At 38.8% G+C, this 22,529-nt stretch overlaps 1 protein-coding gene and 1 long non-coding RNA gene across 2 annotated transcripts; one reads left to right on the top strand and one right to left on the bottom strand.

The window, feature by feature from the left end:
- Positions 1–5,657: 5,657 nt before the first annotated feature.
- On the top strand, positions 5,658–19,387 carry LOC141005199 (uncharacterized). The gene is made up of 3 exons (XR_012179844.1): positions 5,658–6,011; positions 7,832–7,910; positions 19,188–19,387. It is a non-coding gene; the product is annotated as an uncharacterized lncRNA (long non-coding RNA).
- Positions 12,018–20,948, bottom strand: LOC141005198 (uncharacterized). The gene is made up of 4 exons (XM_073476989.1): positions 19,295–20,948; positions 16,618–17,184; positions 15,856–16,069; positions 12,018–12,349 (listed from the first exon to the last, which is right to left on the bottom strand). Exons 1-4 carry the CDS (start codon positions 19,566–19,568, stop codon positions 12,091–12,093), a joined length of 1,314 nt encoding a protein of 437 aa, XP_073333090.1. The 5' UTR covers positions 19,569–20,948; the 3' UTR covers positions 12,018–12,090.
- Between the last annotated feature and the right edge of the window lie 1,581 nt (positions 20,949–22,529).

Genomic DNA, 22,529 nt, shown 5'->3' with positions numbered 1-22,529 from the left:
CTGTTAAAAATGAGCAAATCGTCTACTATTCATCACTCACTTAATTACTTTACAGGGTGCAGGGTTTTTACAGGGTTTATTTATTAATAATAATAATAATACATCATAATTTCGCTGATTTATACTTTGTATTAATAATTTGAATCTGCAAAGTAACAAGTAACTAAAGCTAAAGAGTAAAAAGGGCATTATTTGCCTATGCTATGTAAGGGAGTAGAAGTACACAATAGCATGAAATGGAAATACTTAAAGGGTGCACTATGTAGTTCCGGGGGAAAAAAATAAAATTTAGAAAGTCAATATTTAGAATATTGATAAGGTAATAATACAAACTCAGAAATAGTTATTTGAAATATGCTATATAAAAAAGATGTTCTCGAGGAGAATAAGGTCGCCAGAACAGTGTTTAACTCTAGCAAGATCGATACTTATAACAGGCTGGGCACACTGGACTGCGTTTTAGGCTGCATTTACACCAAATCTGGCGATTGGTGCTGCGGTGTGGGAGTGTCACTTCATGGTCCCCGTGTGTGATGTGTTGGGGACCCCCACTGATCCGTTTGCCGGAAGACGAAGCTGCTATGTTGTTATGCTACTGGCATGCTGGTCCTACTAGCAATCGTTTGTCCTCATCGACGGATTTAAAATAAAAGTAAACAACCAGGAAGACGCAGATCATTGCTGTGTTTTAAACTGGTGCACAAAGCCAAACTGAGTGAATACACACGACACATAATTGAGCTGCTGCGGCTCACTCGCTTGTTTATGTTCACACAGGCTGCGTGGCCCTGCCTGCCCTAAATGTTTACATGGAGTTTGACTTTGATAATTATCGATAAATATGATGACATGATTTTCCTTTACCCCGCTGAAAGAGCGAGAATGCCGGAAGGCTGTGAGGTCCTGCCAACAAAAACAAAGATGAACAGAATGAAATTGAGTTGTCCTTTTTAGGGATTTATCAACATGTTACTGATCGATATATTTTGAGTATTTCCATCAAAATGTTTGGTTTCGAGGATGATTGTGCTTTGCTGCTGAGTAAACCAACTCATTCTCTGTAAAAGAAACAATAGAGCAGGAAACATTAAAGAACATTAAAACTACATCAAATGTTCTGTTTGGTTTGTGCTTCCTGTGTGAAATCTGCTGCATTATTCTGCAGAACATTTCTTTCAGTAAGCGCGCGCGCACACACACACACACCAATATTTCTTACTATTATTGCATCACATACAGCAGCTAGCAAGTTTTTTTCTTCCTGTCAAGTCACTACATGCAGTGAGGAGAGTTTAGATAGTAGTTTATGACAGACTTTTAAAGCACTTTACTTTGTCGGAGAGATGTTTAACTGCATTAAAATTATGGCAGAGGAAGTCTATTTCATTGTGTGGAAAAATTCAGTAGCAGTAATAAAACTGTTCATTGTTCATCTTCAGGAGTTTTACCAAGACATAATATATATGGCTTTAACCTTTCATATGCATCCCCAAAACATGATTCAATTCATTGGTCAACATCCCCTCATTAACCCCAGTATCTCTGCCAAAACATACATGTCCTTTCAGTCAACAAAGAACTAACGAAGATCCTTGAGAATGGCCTGAGTGCATCTGCACTTACATTTCAGTCTGCATTTTAATCACTCGACAACAGTGCTGTATTTGAGTGATTTGAGTACAGCAGGCAGTGCAGGGTCATGGACAAATTATTACAATGTCACTGAGGTCTTGCTAAAGTGAGCGAAGGCCAGAGAACTTAAAATCTTGGCTGCCTACTGATAAACATAATAATACATTTTGTTTGCCAACATTAACTAGTAGCAATGGATTTTAAATGAGGCTGCTTTTGAGTTTTGCCTGCTGTGGTGGTGCTGCATTCAAACCACCTGAAGGTCAATAAGACCAGGGGTTTTAGCCATGATTGCAATTTAGCTCTGTGGAAATGTCAGTGTGTTGTTTGTTTTTGTCCAAACTGAAATATTTATTTATAAGAGTGACTTGATGCCATGATGCTAACAAGATTAATTTTAATGACATTTGGCATCATCAGGTCAAAGTTTCCAGTAATACTGTAAAATATTGTAACATATACTTGATGGATTGGCACAAAGTTTAGCACAGACTTTCCTAGATGATGACTCCTGATGGCCAAAGCCATCCTGAAAAACGAGGAGGCCAGGAGTAAGGAGAAGTTAAAACAAGTAGGCAAAACACAATGTGTCAATGTGAATAAAATCAACTAAAAGGGGGAAAAAGTGATGAAAAATAAATAGTTAAAAGCAAATCAAGGACAGTAAGAAGACAACACCACGTGAGACACTTTTAAATTTTGAAATAATTTTGAAATATTTTTGCTTTAGATATGCCTTGCCTGTAGTTACGTTGTCATATTCAATTTTAGTACAGAGCTCTGTCTTCTGCACATACACACAAACACAGAAGAGCTGTAACACTAGGAAGATAACCAAATACTTTACAAAGAAATAAACTTTACACAATTCTAAGTATTTTTTAATGACCATTGACCGGAAAGGCCATGTGAAAACATAAACGTTCCTAATGAGTTCCCAGACTTGATGAGTAGCGTCTCTGGATATGTGAATGTCCCAGCTGACTTGAAGAAAACACCAATACATTGTGTGCTTGTAAAGCAACAGAGTTTGCTTAAAAGAGCATATTTATTTTTATGTACTTATGCAGAACCGTACATGCACTGTTTTCAGGATATATCCAGTTTCACAGGAACACAGTTGCAGACGGTCAGTCCGAGTGGGAGGCCTTTTCTCTGAGGACCAGTGAAGCACTTGGGGGTTAAGTGCTTTTAATTGAGAGGCATTATTTATTTAGTCTCCACCTTCAATACTTCACAGCTTCTCTGGGGGAACAGTCTGTGCCCTCAAAAAGAATGTTCTCATGGGTAAAAACCATCTGTCATTTTGTGAGAACAAGGTGCACCCTGTCAAAGTAAACCTTGCATTTATTCAAAACATGACCTCTTCCCGGACAGCATGTTAGTCTTTAAGCAGGCATTAAATCTGACCTTTTCTTTTCACTTCAGACAGTTGGATCTAATTGCAGTGTGATCACAAAGTACTTTTAAGACCACCTCACACGTCGTATTGTTATTTATGTGCACTTTGGTAGTGTTATTAAAAAGGTGATTTTATTTAATATTGTAATTTGTCCACTCTTAGAGCAGAGGTTGTGGCATGTAATTAACTTCAGACAGTGATAATCAGCCACAGACAGGATACACATTTCTATATGAACAACAAGCTCAATCAATCGAGAAAAATCCAATCAAATTACATAAAATAGAGCACGAGTGCCCACACTCTTTACCTCAGGGAGATGAAAAGTTGTTCTTTCAGACTTGTGACTGAGTTAAGACCAAGACATTGAGAGGTTGAGACCAAAACAAGACCAAGGCATTGAGAGGTTGAGACCGACTCAAGACCAAGACTTTGAGAGGTTGAGACTGACTCAAGACCAAGACTTTAAAAGGTTGAGACTGAGTTAAGACCAAGACATTGAGAGGATGAGACCGAGTTAAGACCAAGACTTTCAAGATCTCGATCTACAAAACAATTAGGTATCCAGCACACCTGAAGAAAGTAGGTGCAACTGCTACTTTACACTTCTACTCCACTACATTTAGGAGGCAAATATCAAACTCTTTACTCCACTATATTCATTTAATAATGTAGATTGTACAATTTATCAGCAATTAGAGAAAAAAAACACTGATCAGAATCACAATCATATTGGATCCTACATGCATGTAAATGTATGATTTGCTTTGTTCTTGTACTTTTGGTACTTAAGTACATTTAATGTCAGATACTTTAAGGCTTTTACTCAAGTATTTCCTTTGGGTGACTTTAATTTATTTGCAGGATATCTTTACTTTTATTGGAGTATGACTTTTGGGTACTTTTTACAACGCTTCTGGTATCAAGAAGCTTATTTGAAACTCTCAGTGTGTCTGCATGCGTACGAGTTTGACATTAAAATGAGACTTGTGCCTAATGTTGTAGGATACCATGAAAAATACAACATCAGCCTGTGCTAATGGTTTACATCCATCAGTGCTGAAACTCTGAGAGGAAGTGCGTCAGTAGCATCAGCAGAGCGAGAAAGACCAGGGAAAAACTGAAGAGGGCTGCAGGTTCTTTATTCTACAATGAATCACTGATTGGGGGTGATTACCCCAAATTTCCCTAAAGATAGTCCAACACTGCAGTCCAGCTATTCCCGGATCTGAGCCCCGAGAGAAAACATATCAAACCCCATAACTGTTAACACATGAGAGGAGTTTAAAATGTAGTGAACAGCAGCATTGCAATGCAGCATGTTGTTATAATCAATTTTCATTACAATCAGTGTTGAAATGCTGCACCTCCCCTGAAACTAACTACTTTTCTGCAGTACTTTTCTTTAATACTTTAACTATATTTGTTGATAATACCTCTGTATTTTCTGAATGAAGACTTTTACTTGTAATGGTGTATTTTGTATTACTGCACCGGTTCTTTTACGTAATAAGTACTTGTTCCACCAATAAGCACACTGCACTGGTGAGGTTCACATGTTGCACTCTGCTGCCCTCTAGTGATAAAATAAAAGTATGAACTCCAAGAGACACAAACCCTGATGAATAATGCTCAACACTTTGCTGTTTACTATTTATTTTCGTGCACTACACTTGACCATTATGTACATCCTGTAATGATAAACAGAACTTAAAGAGGAGCATAAGAACAGAAGTTTTTTCACTGTTTATTGACACTTGAACATACCATGACTTCAATACAGGTTAGTTTTTTAACATAGCCATGAGAATGCTTTTGATTGGTTTTTTACCTCTAATGAGTATTTTTACAGTACAGTGTGTTATAACAGGGTCTGAACCACCAGCACTGTTAAATAAGAGATGTATAAAAGGTAGTAGTAAATTACGCTAAATGATAAGATTCTTATTCAATGGCACTGACCTAAACCAAAGAATGTCAAAATGTTCTTCACTTAGTTGAACTACGTATTTTTGCATTACTACTCAATTCTTGTATCTACTCTAAATTAAAAAATAAATAAATATGTGGTGTTACTGGAAGGAAGAAGAATGACAACCAGTTCCAAACCACATGAAAAGACTTTCTGGGAGTCCCTAATCTCACAAACACCTTGTCACTTCAATAATAAGAGAACTGAAATGTTTCTCCCATATACCTCCCTCTAAAGTTTCCCAAATTAAATTAAATGGAAAAATGAAACGTGCACAAAAGGGATTCAGTGAAGATAAACAAGAAAGAAACCTTCAGACGCCAGGATATTGAAAAGCTCTTGCACAAATAGCACTAAGCCCCTGATGCAGAAGGTGACTTCTTAAATAATTACTCAACGAGGCCGCAGAACGCTCAAAGTTTCCCTCAATCAGAAAGAATACAAGACAGCAAGGCAACCTTAATAGGGCCTAAACGGACCAGAGTTTCTACTGTTGAGGTCTGCAGTGTGTCAAGGAATGAATCTGAATGACCCAGGTGTGAAGGTCCCCAAAAAGACATGGTGCACCCTGATTGGCCATGAGGGAAATGTCCCAAGCTGCTCTCAATCACTAATTAGCAGCCAGTCTCCACAACCTGCTCCACAGGCGATCTCAATCTACTCCAATTCATGCAGAGGGACTTTGACAGTCAGCTAAAGCAAGTACCAGATACTGACAAACATACAAATAAACTTTATGTAGGCTACAGTTTATCTCACGCACCAAAGCTTAAAACTACAATACGAACTGTTTACCGATGGGAGGAAGGCTCAGAGATTACTTTTGGGATTAAAAAGTGGATTCATCTTCATTCCTGTTTATCAACCTGCTGCAGCAGCAATCAATCAGTGGAGCTGAACTCCATTTCCAGCTATAATGTTGACTGCTGACTGGAGCTGGAGGAGAGATGTGCTTCATGAACGTAACCCTACAGAGAGGAGAGGGGAGAAGAAGCAGAGTCTCTGGTGAGTAATGTTACTGAATTCACAGTTTAACCACACAGGGATGCAGTAAGTCAGTCACAGTTTGGGGTGCTGGTGCTGAAGGGTCAGTCTATATGATGACATCAAAATGGTGCACGACATTCATGTTTTTTGTATTAATTTGAATGGGCAGGATATCATGCACCTGATAGTTATTAACAGATAATTTACAACTGAAGAACGTTTTGCACTACAGCAGAGGTCAAACTTGAACACCAACATATTATAGGTCAAAGCTGCCACATCAGCTACAGTCAACAACAGCAAGGAGACGAAGAGTAACAGAATGCCCCCAGACTCCCTTACAAAATCGCTTAATTTTGTGAGGTGTCGAGTTAGGAGAAACTTTATCAACTCTCTGAAGCGCTGTTTCTAACAACTTCTTAATTATTTGGGCCTTCTTATAAATTCGGCATATGTTATATTCTCGTTTTGGGGGGAGAAGGACCCCTAGCTCCCGGATCCATGGACACACACTCCCTTCGTGTGTGCTTCGCTCACTAATGTTAGCTAACGGCTAGTGTACAGTAAAGTCAACCGGCTGTTTGGGGAAGATAAACACAAACTTTCCTGCCGTCAGACTCTCCTCACTGTTGATGTGTACCATGTAACACTGCTGATGAAATCAAGGCATGTGACCCAGGCGCAAATGTTCACAGATAAGTTATGTTTAAAGTTTCATTCACCTTAAATTGTGTCTCGTTTCCGGACTTCCCTATCCCGGAAGTAGCAGCGGCAACCTAGTGAAACGCACTGTTAGCTTGAGTAAACTGGTGGATTTATCTGGTTTGAAGATTGTTAGAAACATTTTGGGATAACGTACACAACTCACAAAAATATTTAACTAAGGTTTTTCTTTATTTTTTAAAATACATTTTAATGCAGATTTAATACTTTAAATGCTGTAGAGTGGTGTTTTTAGGCTAACCCAGAAGTTAGCATCGCCCTGATTCCCTCGACAAAAAGCCTATGGGATTTTTGAATTGGATTTTTGAATGTCTTGGAAAATAAGCTCTGTGGCAAACACAAGCTTATGACACTTATACGTTTTGTTCAGCAAGATAATCTTTACAGATGAACACCACTTTTGTGATTTCCAAAGGGTAAATTAAATTGCTAGAAGTAAAAAGCTATTGTTGGGCTATAAACAAACTACATTGAGGTAGCATGACTTAAATATCACCACCACTAAATGTCTTACTTCACAATTAGCCTACTATACACGTTTTCTGTAAATTGATCAATCTACAAGTTGTAAAGTGAGAGTTAGAATAGTTTGAGACTAAAGTGAGTGGATAAGTCTCCGTGTTCAGTGTGATGTTTAATTTCTGTGAAGTCTGTAGTCCCATTTAGCCACTTGTTAGCAACCACTGTTTTTACGACACATAAGTGATTTAAAATTAAACTGTGGGACATTTAATGATGTAGTTTATGCTGTAGAACAAACTTTCATTGTTAATTCATATGCATTTTTATCACATCCATTTTTGTTATTTTTTGTTACTTTCACCCGTTTGGCCACCATGTTTAAATGATACATGACATTTTTTGTGTAGTGAATGATGAATGTAAGACACAGTAAATTATGAAACACGATTGTGTTTTCATCATATCACAACTTCGGCTTTGAATTAATCAGATTACTTGACAATTAATCAATCCATTTTTCATGTCAATTGCATTTTTACCACTTTATTTTTCAATTCAAATGCATCTTTATCACTTCCATTGTTATCATTTAATTGCTGTTACTTCCACTCCTCATAAAATAATCTGTTTGTGTATGGTAATTATTTTCTCAGGTTGTTAAATCCCAAGAAAAAACACAGAAGGTGGTAGCTACGCCTTGAGTTGGACAAGAGTGACTTTTACTAATGACAGGTATGTAATATTTATCATATAATCTATTTAGAAAGTCTAGATACATTGTTCATTATAATGAATGTAACCACCACTGGGGGGAGTTTGGCTCCCCCCAGTGGTGTGACTTGCATTGTGAGAACTGTAATGTGACATTCTTGCAGTGCGACTTTTAATCTGAATAGAGTTTTTGAAATAGATGCATAAAAACCTCTCTATGATGCCTATGAACAAAATGTAATCAAAACAAAACTGAACTGAGCGGTGGACACAGCCAGGCACTTCAGTCACTGACACATTTTTAGAAAGGTTATGTTCAAGTGTCTGTGCAGAAGCAGAAAGTGGCCGAATGCTTGGCAGCTTGAGACCAGGATTTATGACTTAAATAAATATAACAGCCTGTTTTATGTTTTGTGATTTATTTTAGGGCCTTTATTAACCAGATCTTCCTTGGATCCATGCTAAACACACTATTTTAGCGTATTTTTGACTAATTTAATAACACATAAATAACAGTCACTTCTACCAAGATCCAGCATGAGAAGACATCATATGTTTTTCTGATGGACACTTGCATATTTGGAGCAGAATCTATATGCGGGTTATACTCAATCATTTTTAAAAGAACTGATTCTGTACTCTCAGTTTAGATGATAGGACTTGAGTTTGTCTGACCAGGATGTTTAGATTGGCGCAGAAGCTTGGCTCAACTGGTTCAGCTGCATTAAAGACGAGCGTTGTCATAACAAACACATTTATTCAATCATGCGTATCGGTATCAAAATACACCTTTCATGTCAGACACAACTGAGTGTGATTTGTTAAAACTCAACCTGTTATGACTTTGGTTGTACTATATTTTGTTGTGCTATTTGTATGCAATGCTGACCTTAAACTTCTTCTACATGCTGAAAAAGGTCATGTTTTGCAGATAAGTCGTAATTAAATGTTCAAATCTCCATGCAGAGACAGTGAAATTTGGTTAAAAGCTTGTGTAAATGGACCTTGAGTTAAGATTATTTTGTCTGAGTGTTCGAGAACTATCTTTCACTCTGAAATATTAGATGTTTTTAGAAAGTTAAATTATATTTGTTAGGCTGGCGTCACATTTCTTCATCTTGTGTGCATTTGAAGCAGTGCATTGCAACCCAGTAAACTGTCAAGTCAATTTTATTTATATAACACCAATTCACAACAAAAGTTATCTCATGACACTTTTCACTTGGAGCCGGTCTCGACCATACTCTTTAATTAAGATCAAACTGTGTTTGAGCAAGGCACCGAGGGGAGCCACTCAGTGGCAGACAGCAACAGACTGTGGTTTAACTGCTTCCAGAGGAGAGTGCTGATGAATGTCTTTCCGTGGATTTAAAAGAGTAAATCTTAAGCTCATGAGGTCGTGGCAAAACAGCATCACACAGGCATGGAGCAGAGCAGCCACCGCAGCTAATGGAGTATCAATTAATCAGACTACTATTATATTTTTATGAATCTTTAAGTCGACAGCAGCAGTCTCAGGCTCAGGAAAAAAATGAAACTCAAATGGGTTCAAAAGCTCCAGAACTATTTGTTGGATTTTGCGGTGAGATTGTTTTGTCAAAACTCACTCATGTCTCTATCATACCTGTCTAACTGCTCTGCTGTTTAAGTGTTTCTGGAGGAAGGCAGAGTTTTCTTTGGAGATGATATAGAGGGCAGTCACATTAATAAAACAGAAAATATAATATATCATATACCTCTCTTTAAATTGTCTCCCCTATAGGCAGTGTTGTAAAAAGTACACAAAAGTCAAACTTCAGTAAATGTAAAGATATCGTGTTAAAATTTTACTTTGGTAAAAGTGAAACTTACAGATACGAATAATACATCAGTGAAAGTCGTAATGTAACTATTAAGTAACAAAAGTAATTTTCTGGCATTTATTTTTCAAAATGAAAGTATAAATAAATTATAAACATGAATAGGCTACATATGTGTTTGTATACACTGTGTACTAATTCTGTTATCAAATCTGATACTCATAATTTTTCTGATCATCAGAATCACTTTTCTTTTCTTTATCCAATTGCCAATAAAATACATTTATTTAAAAAAAGTGCTACTTTGGCTCTGATGCAGCATGCCATCTACAAAATAACTAGTAACTAGTAATCAGTACAATGTTGTCTGAAATGTAGTGGAGTGGATTTATAAAGTAGCAGAAAATGTACCTCAGACTTTACTCAAATACAGTACTTGAGTAGACTCCATCACTGCCTACAGGTAAACTTTTGTTTTAAGTTTAAAAATAAAGATTTAGTTGTGAAAACGGTGATATCAAAAATTGTATTTGTACTGGCTGTTATGGACATTATTCAGTGTTTTACTTGATAAACAGTATTTCCTGTACTGTTAACTTTTTTGTGTGTTTTCACTCCCGTACACACTGCTGACAGAATTAAGTCACACTGATTTAGTTGATATTGATTTAGTTTGAGTGCTGCTGGCCGTAGTAAAGTGTCACTGTAACAAGTTGCACAATTAGGCAAAAAATAAAGATGTTCCAAAACACTTTTTATGCCAAGATTTTGGAACAAAAAATTCCTGTACACTGTCCTTTTCACTTGCAGTCAGGTAAATTTGATAACAATGTTATGGTCCTTCATCAGGTTGTCCTGATCAGGCTGTCCTGTTGTTGTCCTGTCCTGATGAAGTTCTGTGCGCTGAGATGTTGGTATTAAATGTTTTTCTGATTTTTCTATCCATGGTCTACTCCTGTCAACCCACAGGTGGGTAAAGGTTTTGTTCAGTGCTCAAATTTTGCAACGTAGAAAATCAAATAATTCAAATAAAGAGATTTACCTCTTAGAGAAAGATGAAGGAAAAGTCCAAATGGGAAAAATTATATTAAACTACATTAATCTGTGGCCCAGATTTAACAGTATATTCTAAACAGGCAGGCCGTTATTAATATTAAACATGATCAAACTGCCTGGTAACACTTTATAAATCAAGTCATTGTAAAGGTTTATAAACATCAGTTGCAACTTAACAATAAAGAAAATCTTGGTTTATTAAGTATAAATGGTGTGAATGGTTTGTAAAGCATTTAATTGTTTAACAGTGAAATAACTTAAAGTTTAATCTACTTTAAATTAACCATTTATTAATTTAAGTTATTATGTTACCCATTGTCCATTACGTTGTGTGACCCTGAAACGACAAGCCTTCAAGCTTGAAAAAAATGTTTTTTATTATCATACTGGTATTAAATTGGCAAACTTGGTATGTAAATAAAAATTCTGGTTGAACTCTCGCACACAGTCAGCACTGAGCTGATTAGAGACACAACTTTTCAGTCATGAACCTTCTTCAGGCGTGCCCGACTGTCTTTTGTTGAACTGGTAACTACAAGTAAATCTTGAGCTTGAAAGTTTATTCTGACATGATAAATACCTTGAGTCAAAATGAATTGCCTTTAATTAAAGTAATTTGGATAGCTCTTTAATCTCCGTCTTTAGCGTCCTGTTTTCGTTTTGGCGTCGTTTCGCGCCACAAACCGAGCAACATCAGCAGCAGTGAGGACGCCAGCAGGGTGGAGATGGAGAGCAACCAGAGAAACATTGAGAGCATGTTATCACATAATGACAGTCCCAGTGCTGAAAACACACACTGTAGTTTCTCCAGGAATAGATGCTCAATCAAAGCAAAAAGCAGCAAACTGGTCAACGTCAGCGAGGAGCTGAAAACCGGCTGGAAATTACGAAAACACGTTTTAACAAATGGCTTTTATTCTGTCTTCATCATGTACAAACGTCTTGGACAGTTGAGATAATAATAAAGTCTGACAAGTTGCTTTGTTCGTGGTTTTTCAAGGTCAAACCAAATTCAGCCGCATATATAGCAGAGCTTTTAAGTACTTAGAGTTCAAAACATTAAATATAGGCACTGGAACAGCTTAAAAGGACAAATGTTTTAAGACTACAGCATTGTTCAAAGGCCTCCTCCGCCACTAGCAGGGAAAGAGCTCTTGCATTCAGATAATAAGCATGAATCCACATAAAAACGTCCTGTATAGGAGGAGCAAAAACACAAGTTAAGCTGTCACAGACTTGGAGGTTATAGTTGCAGCGTGTGTTGCTGTGCTGAACTGCAAACCACAGGAATGACCTATTTTTGGAAAGATCTCCTCCTCTGAGAGAAGAAAGCGCAGCTCGCCTCCTCACTGAGCGTCCAGGATGTCTGTGGGTAGGATGTCTGGTGTGCCACTCGGGCTCTGTGATGTCTCCCCTGACCAGGAAGAAGAGGGGGTGACCTGATTATAGAGGACGTCCTGAGAGCCAAAAAGCGGCTCTTTGACATTCAGGGTGTACATGAGGAACAGATTGAGAGCCAGCATAGCGAGCAGTGGGAAGACTGTCAGGCCGGAGCCGAAGCCTCGCCAGGAGCTGCACACGTTCAGGCTGACCCAGTAAACAAGCCTGTGGAGAATTGAAAACAACACACAAACAGGAAATCAGATCAAGTTCAAACTTCACTGATAAACACTCAAAACTTCCCTGATGGTGGAGCAGCTGTTAAACCAGGACAGAGAGAAGTATTTAAGACCTTTTTTAGCATATTTCAGTACCCAATACAACAATATTAAAGTACTCCTTTTACAAGTTAAAGTAAAAGTCCTGCATTCAAAGTTTTAATCACGCAAAAGTACAACAGGTTCCGGTTTGTGATTTATTACATGGTTACATACTTATTTATACTTACTCATACTGTAACTTATACATATGTAGCATTTTACTATAGGGATGCTCAATATTGATAAGTTTGAACACATTTCCTGATTTTACACATTCCTGCACAAAAATGTACAGCTCTTTGATTTAAATCATCATATTCTACATATTGTTTCTATTGTTTTTAAAGTGCAGTAATTGAGTTCACTTTTATTGATATTTTTCTTGCGCTATGTTTGTTTTTATGCACCAATATACTAAGGCGAAGTCCTTGTATGTGAAAATGGTGGTTGATATATTGATAATATAGGATATAAGAATAAATAAAGTTTAACAACATGAATATATATATATTCAGTATTTGGGCTTTTCTCAAATCTTTCCCTTTTTTTGTGTAATATTCGATAAATGCAGTGATGGAATGTAATTAAGTACATTTATTCTACTACTGCACCTAGGTACAATTTTAAAGTACTTGTACTTTACTTGAGTATTTCCATTTTCTGTTACTTTATACTTCCACTCCACTACTACAAGACAAATATAGTACTTTTTACATTTACATTACATTTACTTGAAAAAACAGATTCTGATAACCCGACAAATGCTGAATATTATTAGATGGCCCATAGTATACAGTGTATACATTCAGGTAAATATATCTATACATTTATTTGTTCTTGTACTTTTGATACTTACAGTAGGTACATTTAATATCGGATACTTTAAGACTTTTACTCAAGTACATTTCATACGGGTGACTAACTTTTAATAAAGTCCGACTTTTACTCAAGTATGACTTTTGAGTACTTTTTACAACACTGATAAATAAAACTCTTTGAGGCTAAGCTTGTCATGTGTTTGTGTAAAACCTGAGAGGTAACTTGTAACCATAGTTGTAGAGGACTAAAACAAATTACAATGGCTGGGACCAGTAGCTTCCTAGAGTCCTTGCTGGTTGCCAAGCAACAGCTCACAGCCAAGAAACAGTCCGGCGTGTAGTTACAGCACACACATAAAGTGGTGAATGGTGTCCTTTTTACACTTTTGAATTTGTTTGTTTGATCCGTACTGTACATAAACCAACCAAAGCTGCAAACTCACGAGGGTAGAAAAGGGGACAATGCAGAGCCAGGCTAGCTGTTTTCCCCGTTTCCAGTCTTTGTGCTAAGCTAAGCTAAGCTAACTGTCTTCTTGCTCTAGCCCAGCCTCTCATGTTACCTGGCAAGAAAGGAAAAAGTGTATTTCTAAGAATGTTATGGTTGTTATTTATTCAAATGAAATTAAGCAAACACTCCATTTGGAAACAAAAAAGAGGCAGAAGGTATTCAAATAGGATTTTCCCTCCACCATGTGAAGTTTCTCGTCTCACTTGCACAAACCGAGTGTCACAATCCAACTGACAGAGAACATTATGTGCTAGAAAATAATAATCTAGTTTCTGTGAAATTAATTACTTGGCTGTGGCCGATTTGATACTTCAGAGGTGCTTGATGCTGGTGCTTTAGACCTTGTACTTTAATTTCTTAGCACTTCTGATGCAAGGAAAATTAAATCAGTCACACCGCTCTTGAACCCACCATGGTATGATTAGAAGCAGAGGGCTGCAACAAACTGAGCTAATAGAAGAGTTCAGTGAAGTTCAGTTTAACTTGTGTCAGAGTCTGAACTCACTGTGGCTCTACAACACGCTGCCAAACGTTCTCTTTGGCTTTGTTAATGACAGTGGCTGTGTTCGTTTTTAGCCATGTTAGTGGTGTGGCTCAAGAGACGGCAAAGTTGGTCTGTTAGTCACCGCTTTGTTCCAGACTGAAATATCCAAACAACTACCGGATGGATTGTCATGAAGTTTTAAAAAGACAGTCATGGTTCCCAGAGGATGAATCCTGCTGACTTTGGCAGTTTATTTATTGCCTCCTGCTGGTCAAAATGTTGAAAAATATCTATGGATTGGTATTTATAGATATCCGTAGCTGCTGGAGGATGAATCCTAATGACTTTGATGCTCCCCTCACTGTTTTTCTAACGCCACCATGAGGTTGACATTCGTGGTTTGAGTGAATTGACTCAACCACATTGGATTATCACTAAGCTGGTTTAGAAATATGGATCCCCCTCAGGATGAGTTGTCATAACTTTGATGATCTCCTGATGTTTCTCATCTCTGGTTCATGAACAAAAAATGACATAAGGCCTCTGTTGTACTTTTGTGTTTAGCGCTGATTAGGGAATGTTACCTGTTAAACATCAGCATGTTAGCAATTAGCTCACAGCTGTGTCTAAGTAAAGAAGACTTTGTCCTGTTGCAGTATTATTCAATTCTTACAGGGTTTAAACAAACAAGTCAAACTATAGTTGCAAAATGAAGGGGTAGAAAAGGCGACTTTACAGAGCGATGCTAGCTGTTTCCCTCTGTTTCCCTATGTTCTCATTTTACATGGCAAAAAAGCAAATAAACATATTTCCCATAATGTTTAAAGGTATGCAGGATTTTCCTAAAAAATAATATAAGTAATAAATAATCTTTCTCAATCATCACTGATGACCCACTAGAAGTGTGTGACGATGTCTACATCTGCAGAGACCCTGCTCTCTGCCTGTATTGTAATCTGGAGGGACGTGCAGAGTCGTTGTCTGTTTATTTGTGCTTTAAAACATAACTGCAGTGAAACGATTGAGAATCACTTAATTCTCTGATTTACTGCTTTGTTCTTGCTACTTCCGCTCGCTCTCTTCATTCACTCTCTAGCTGGCTCGACCACCGCTGCACTCTCTGGCCCTGTTCAGACCTGGTATCAACATGCATTCTGAGTAAAAATACAGTAAACCGTAACAAATACAGGCAACTTATTTGTCCCCAGACTCCCTTTAAAAATGGCTCCGTTTTGTGAGTTGTTAAGGTTTTGTTGTGGAAAGTGTTTCACAAAGTTTCTAAAATTTCTTCTCACTTAACTATTTAAACATTGTACAGATGGAAGATATTTCTTTCTTTGTGTAAAAAAAAAAAAAAAAGTCTATTGTCCCAGTGATGTGCATGTTTATTTGCATATAGAGCAGGGAAATGAGATCCGATCACAAGTGGACAATTGAGACACATGAAATGGCGGACTTAGAGCCGTCCACTTGTGATTGGATCATCGGAGAGCAGGGGCCGAGTTTTCTTTATTGTGAATTGATCTGCGTTTAATGTCTCATGTCTGTGTATCAAAGCCATGAAGGAGCATTTTTAACAGTAACATTTATTTGAGCCTCACCTTCCAAAGATGAACATGGCAACGAGTATAGGGACCAACTTCAGCTCGTCTCGTGGCAGCAAAACAGCCATAACCACGAGGTTGAGGACGTAGAGGAGTAACTGCTCCAAGGACGACGTGACAAACAACTGCTGAAGCGCCCGTCCTCTGGGGAACGGCTCCTGCAGATTGAAGGAGGCGCTGCAGAACTGGCACGCTGCACCCATGAGCATCGCTGCGAGGGATAAAAGAGCAATAAGTCAGTTAGCATCTTGAATTTTAGCCATCTTTCCACCAACCGCTCTCAACTTCCTGACAGCCTACTTTGTTTTTATAATATCTTCATTTGAATGCAGCAGGATGGCCAACATGCAAATCCTCCTCGCTGCCATGAGCTTGACAAATAGGTGAGAGGAAACTGGTCTGGACCAGCTTTGGTTTGGATGTTTTCGCCACCTGCCCCCTCGTTCAGGTCACCCAGGTTGGGAACTGATTAAAATATTCTGAAACAATTAGGCCACAGCCTGGGAGACGAGAGACGCCGCCAACCTCTCATTGTAGTTTCCATTTAAAGCCATGAGCAGCAGAAGGAAATTATGCTTCTCTCCAGAGGCCCGGGGAGACGTCTGCTGCACTGAGGTTGAAAGCTCATGAAATTAAAGGGGACAGGAGACACTAAAACATTCCAAGACGAGGCGGCCAGACAAACCAAATCCTCTCTTAATCTTTATCTTTCATTTGTGGCCGTTTGTGAATGTCAGTCTGCAGGTGTGTGAAGCATACCGAGCAGGATGGGGATGGCTGCCACCACACAGCAGCACAGGACGAAAACGATGCGGCTGGCTGTGTCGGGGCAGTTGGGTGGTTTAATTGGGACATAGAAATAGAGTGCATATAATATCCCGGCTGCACACAGAAGAGATGCCAGGACTGAGAAGAAAGCGGGAACTCTGCCACTCTGACAGCATCGACACTGGCAGCAGCGGCAGCAGCACCGTCCCCGATCTGAAGCCTCCTCTGTAGCCCCGCAAGTCTCTCCCCGCCCCTCTGAGCTCCACACAGTCAGCTCCACGCTCTCCGGCGGTGGGCCGATCAGAGGTCGACCCTCATCCAGCGTGCAGTCCAGAGTGGTGGATTCTGGACTCCATCTCGGCGTGTCTGTGCCGTTGGGAATGTCTCCCTGAGAGGCCGGGGTTGGACAGCTGATGTAGTTTTCCGTGGCAGCGTCCAAATTGTGCGCTGTGATGATGGGACTGGAAAGAGTTTGATCCAGCTCCCCCTCCTCCTTCTGATCTGCTCGTGGCTCCTCTAGGAGGTCGTCTCTGGGCTGCTGGTGGCAGGGAGCAGAGCCTGTTCAAAACAGAGCACAGTTTAACACAGAATCCAAAACCTGACACTGAAAGGAGGCAACCACAGACTTGCACTAATCAATCATTCCCTCACTGCAGGTCAGGCCTCTGCTCTGCCCGAGTCTCTAGTAACATTTTGGGGAGGCGGGCACAAGGCTGGATTAACCTATTAGGAGGCACCAGGGCCAGAAATTGCAGTTGGGGCCCCTATTGACCTTTTGGGCATTATATTTGTTCCCAGTCTATTTAAAGCTCCCACAGTTACAGAGACCAACCAGCACTCCAGTGCAACAATATTATAACATGACCACAAGTTTCCTTTGAGTCAATTAGTTTGTGATAATTGATTAACCAAAAAGTAATATAGTTAAAGCACCATGGGCGTAGGAAGCATTGTAAATATGGGTTGGACAGTAATTAAGTATTAGATAACGGAACAACGAGGCTGCTGTCGGCTTTGTAACAAAAACAAGAACCATCATCACGGGCTGGGACAATCGGCTTGCTAGGATGGCTTCATATGAACGGGTATCTTTGTCTCTGCTGGGCAGGATAGAGTGGTATTATTTGAAGTGGGAGAGATTTGGTCACTACATTAACAACCCTTAAAGGTCCAATTTGTAAGAAAGTTGATTTTGGGTTGGTAGATCAGGTCGGACACCGACTCAAAGCGCCAGGACACGATTTGTTGTGTTAAAAATAGACTTTTTACGTCCTCTCTGAGCACTTGTGGAATTTCAATATTGGATGATATAAATGTCCTATTATTCAGCCAATCATGTTTCAGCCCAATTATCATGAAACCCTTGGGGGACTTGTGGAAAAGTTCATTAAAAACTCACGGAGTGGTTGTAGACATCTGCAGATGATCTCTCAACTTTTCAGTAGCTGTTGTCACTGTTGCTGCAGGCTATATCTACATTCATTAAACATCTAAACCCGAGGTCCCTGTCCCCAAATAACTATTTTGAAAGTCTTTGTTTTTCAAAAGTTTAAATGTGACGGAAAATAGACAAGTCCATATCCATACATACCAACAAAAAAACATTAATTTACACAACATAGATGGTAGATTACTCATAATTTGTTGTACAACATGTGAGCAAGCTAACCTAACCTCACACTAAATCACTGTGTGGCACCTTAGTTAGATATTTTATACAGTATATGTAGTAGGGGCTCCCTACACCTCTATCAGGGGTCCTTGGCTTGAGAAATGTTAAAGACCTGTTCAGATTCAAAACGATTTCTTGGTTGAAACACGAGCTCCCAGCAATACTGTTCGAGATGACTCACAGATGGCTCTAAGTACTGTTCTAAATCTGTCTTAAACTTTCACATGTCTGTTTTTACTTAAAAACAGAAGGACTTTATAAGACCACACATATACTGTCACTGCTGTGAAAAGCCAGACAACAACGTAACTTTTTACTACAACATTATAATAAAAAAACACTTTAAAAAAAGGACTGTTGCTTCCCTCCCAGGCTCAACAAATAAAAACTGCCACAAAAAAGGCTCCTTTTCTAAAACTCCGGTCGAGTTTTTAAATAATCCGTCCAGAGGAACAATGCAGTCCTTAAATGATCAACAAGAAATGGACTTTAAGTCTTCAATCGCACCTTAATCACTAAAGAAAAGAAAAAGCTTTTACTCTCCATGGAGTGAATTAAATCGGCCTGTTTCTAAAGCTGATGGCCATGTACCTGAAAGCTGACTCGCTTATTCACTGAATAAAACAAAATAAAAAGTCAAAAACATATTTTTTCCACCTCCTGCTGCTTGGTTTTGTCCTCCCTAGCACTACAAACAATCTGTATAAATGATTTAAAGGTCCTTAAACTTTTATGCCTGACATGGATGTGATTTAATCCAGAGCTCCTGCAGGTTGATCTACACATCTGCTCAACTTTAAACTCCTTCAGCATTATTTTCAAAATTGGAAAGACATGTTCAACCGTTGCTGTGCTTTAATCAGTCCTGACTCTGTCTCAACTCTCTAAGGATCCTGTCTGGACTCAAACTCGACTTTAGCCTTTGCTAATTTGCTCTGGCCTCCCCTGAAATCCTACAGCTCCGTCACACAGTGAAAAGCAGCGGTAATAACTCACTCCTTGGCTGATTGGTTGCTGGTGGCGGTTCAAGGGAGTGCTGTGAGCCGGAGACGGAGTGGGAGGACGAGTGAAGCTCCTCCACCGACGACTCGGGACTGTCTGACACCGGCGCCAAGGAGATCTGAGTGTCCAGGTCCAGGAAGGGGGAGAAGGAGAGCCTGGTGGGGTCGATGTCCTGGAGCTGGTTGATGATGTCGCTGATGGACTCCTTCATGCTGTCGAGCTCCTTCGCATTCTGCGGGTTAGTGGCCTGAAGCCCTGAGGTGCTCATAGTCACACAGCCTGGGAAAAAACAAAAACCAGGCCAGAAAACAGTTAGAAACACCAAACCAGGGCCACACAAGGCAGGAGAACCACCTCATTCCTCCAAGTATCAGAGGAGCCAAATCAGGACACAACTGCACTGTAAAACCTAGTGTTTCATCTTTACGTTTTATTACAGAGTTCACTTTCTCTCAGGCATCTGGTGACACAATATAATGACAGAATAAGGTCATTAAAAAAGCTTTTGAAAACAGTTTAGAATCCAAAATGAAAAGTTATTTGAATCCTGATTTCCCCCCAAAAGAATTCATGGAAAAATCAGCAGAAGTCTGTTGAAGTTGGAGTCAGAGAAGTCTAAGAAAAGTTTTTCTTGTCTTTTCTGTCTCTTTTATCTCCTTTATTCCTTTTCTTCTACCTGTAAACCACTTTTTACCTATTTGTTGCAAACTTTATAAACCCCAAAAGTATAAACCCTTAAAACTTCAACTTTATTGGGTCATTATGTTGAGTGATAGAACTGGTTGTGTTATGTGAGGAAAGAGGCTTTTTGGGACTGCAGGAAATCAGTGTTGATATGAGTTTATGTCTGTGGTTGTACAATCATCATCACTGACGGGAAGTCAGAGTTTATCTTCCTCTGTCAGGTAACGCTGCCTGTGCAGGACTGGATTGTTATTGTTGAAGTTTTTTTGTTTTCTTGAAACGTTTTCCTCACAAAATCCCTTCAAGAAAAAGATATAATCTGCAGTTTTACTCTGATAACATACATGTTTCTGTGGAGCTTATACATGACTAGGACACATTACATGGATTACATATTTGCGGTTCCTGTGTACAAAAGATACTGCACATTTAAGACTGCAAAGGTTGATCGTGCAGACAGGACACTGAGGTCATGTCCTTTTCTGGACGTTTTAACTACCTTGGGTGACGTTAAAACATTAATGGTGGCTGATTCCAGTATGATTAGACTCATTAGATCTTTTAGACTGTCAAAATATGAAGTATGGGACGACTAGGGTAGGAGAAGTTTAGAAGATAATAAACCTGTTAACTTTTTTGTAGTTCGACATTTTGGAAAATAAACGATTCACTTCTTGGCCAAAAGTTAAATGAAAAGATAGGTCATATCTGTGAAGCTGGAGCCAGGACACAGCTGAGGTTAGCTTAGCTTAGCATGATGACTGGAAACATGGGGAAACTGCTAGCTTGACTTGACGTGAGCCTGTCTCAGGTAAATGTCTGTGTGCTTGTGGGTTGTGAGCAGTGACTTCATTTCTTCCAGGATTTTAAAAGATTGTAAGGATCCTAAAGAGTAGGTCTGTCATGATAATTATGTTGATGACTTATCATACAGATCTTATTGACTCATCAATAAAAATGACATACATGACCTCTGACCTCCATATATTTACTGTTGCCTTTACATGTAGTTTTTGTTAACAAACCCAAAGAGTCCATTTCATTCATTGCTTTGGTTGTGTGGTTTAATTATGTTTTCATATCAATTCAAGGGTTGAAAAGGTGTACTTACATTATTAAGCTATTATATTATCTTTATATCGGTGACAAAATAGTCTTAAAATGACAATTATATCATTTCTCAGGCCTACTTAAGAGGTCAAAGTAGCCAGTATCCCATTTTGACTATTTTAGGAGGCCTGGGGAGGTGAATATATATACAATATTTAACTAATTAAGTATAAACCCATCTGCACAGTCCCAAAGAAGTGAGAAAAAATAAACAAGTTTCTGTAATAGATGTTGGGACCCTTTAGGGGTCCTGAACTCTACTGTAATCTTATTAAGCAGATAGGATGATCAGAAATAACACACGGCAGGATTACGTCACTAACAGAGCAAATACAGTGAAAGTTAATGTAGAAGAAAAACATTGAGATTTCTCATGGGGGAAAAAAACTTCAGCTACACGTCATCAAGAGGATAAATCAGATAAATCATGTGTTACCAGCAGTGCAAAGTAACAAAGTACATTTACTCAAGAACTTATCGGACAACATATATGACGATCTGTGATATCGGCTGATAATATGGACGGACTGATATATCAGTCAAGCTCTTTAACTACTTTATACTTCGACTGCACTAATAATTGTATTTCCTCTGTCTATTTAACAGCTGTAGTTACTCTTCAGAACATGTGAGAGGCAGGATGTGTGGAGTAACAGAAGACGTGACGGGATTAGGATACAAAAGGTAACTATATTCTGTTAAAGTTAAAGCAAGAAAATCAGATTACAGGTACATTAAGTAATGACGGGGATTACTAACAGGATTATAATTTTTAAAAATGTTAAAAATGTAGTCAGTTACCAGGTAATGAGTAACTGTATCAGAATACATTTTAAAAGTTTTCAACCCTGTTAACAGGTTTAGAAAATCTGATGCATTGTTATTAAACTACCTAACGGTGTATAAAAGAGTTAAAATTAGCTTCAACTTGACCAAGAACAACAGGAAAGTAAAAATCAGAACCAGACCCATACTCGAATTTTGGCCGATAAACACACATTTTCTGCAATGATCGCTCAAATGTGGTTATCAAACACTTGTGACAAAGATATTTAAAGGAGGCTGGATATTTTCCTGTTCAACAATAAACTTTACTATTCAAAACGACAGCAGTAGTAGACTGATAGGTTGGTCTGCCGATATTGGCCCTTCGCAGATATATCGGTATCACTACACATGTGGCCGATATGAAATTGTTCCCAATATGAATCAAGCATCTGCAGCAGCAGGCGGCCGCCCAATGAGGAGGAGCAGCGCCCAGCGTCTTTTTTTCCGCTCCGCCTTCATTGTGTGGCCAATCCGAGTTGAAAATCTCTCAACTTTTCAGAATCGGCGCTGGTGACGTCACCGTCGCTCTTTTTTCTTTCTCCTGGCCTAGGTGATGATTTTCGGCGTATTTTTGTCTCCTATGGATCATGTCATGCACCCACATCCT

The sequence above is a fragment of the Pagrus major genome, chromosome 11 (assembly GCF_040436345.1).
Source record: "Pagrus major chromosome 11, Pma_NU_1.0".
NCBI lineage: Eukaryota > Metazoa > Chordata > Actinopteri > Spariformes > Sparidae > Pagrus > Pagrus major.
Note: the sequence above shows the minus strand (reverse complement) of the source record. Positions and strands in the feature narration are given on the sequence as shown.

Bases quoted from the DNA above. Each gene is read 5' to 3' on its own strand.
- LOC141005198 (XM_073476989.1), bottom strand. From the start codon at position 19,568: ATGAGCACCTCAGGGCTTCAGGCCACTAACCCGCAGAATGCGAAGGAG. The intron at 17,185-19,294 runs GTGAGTTATTAC...TGTTTTGAACAG, and splicing joins AGCAACCAATCAGCCAAGGA to GCTCTGCTCCCTGCCACCAG. The intron at 12,350-15,855 runs GTGAGGCTCAAA...AATTCTCCACAG, and splicing joins GCCATGTTCATCTTTGGAAG to GCTTGTTTACTGGGTCAGCC.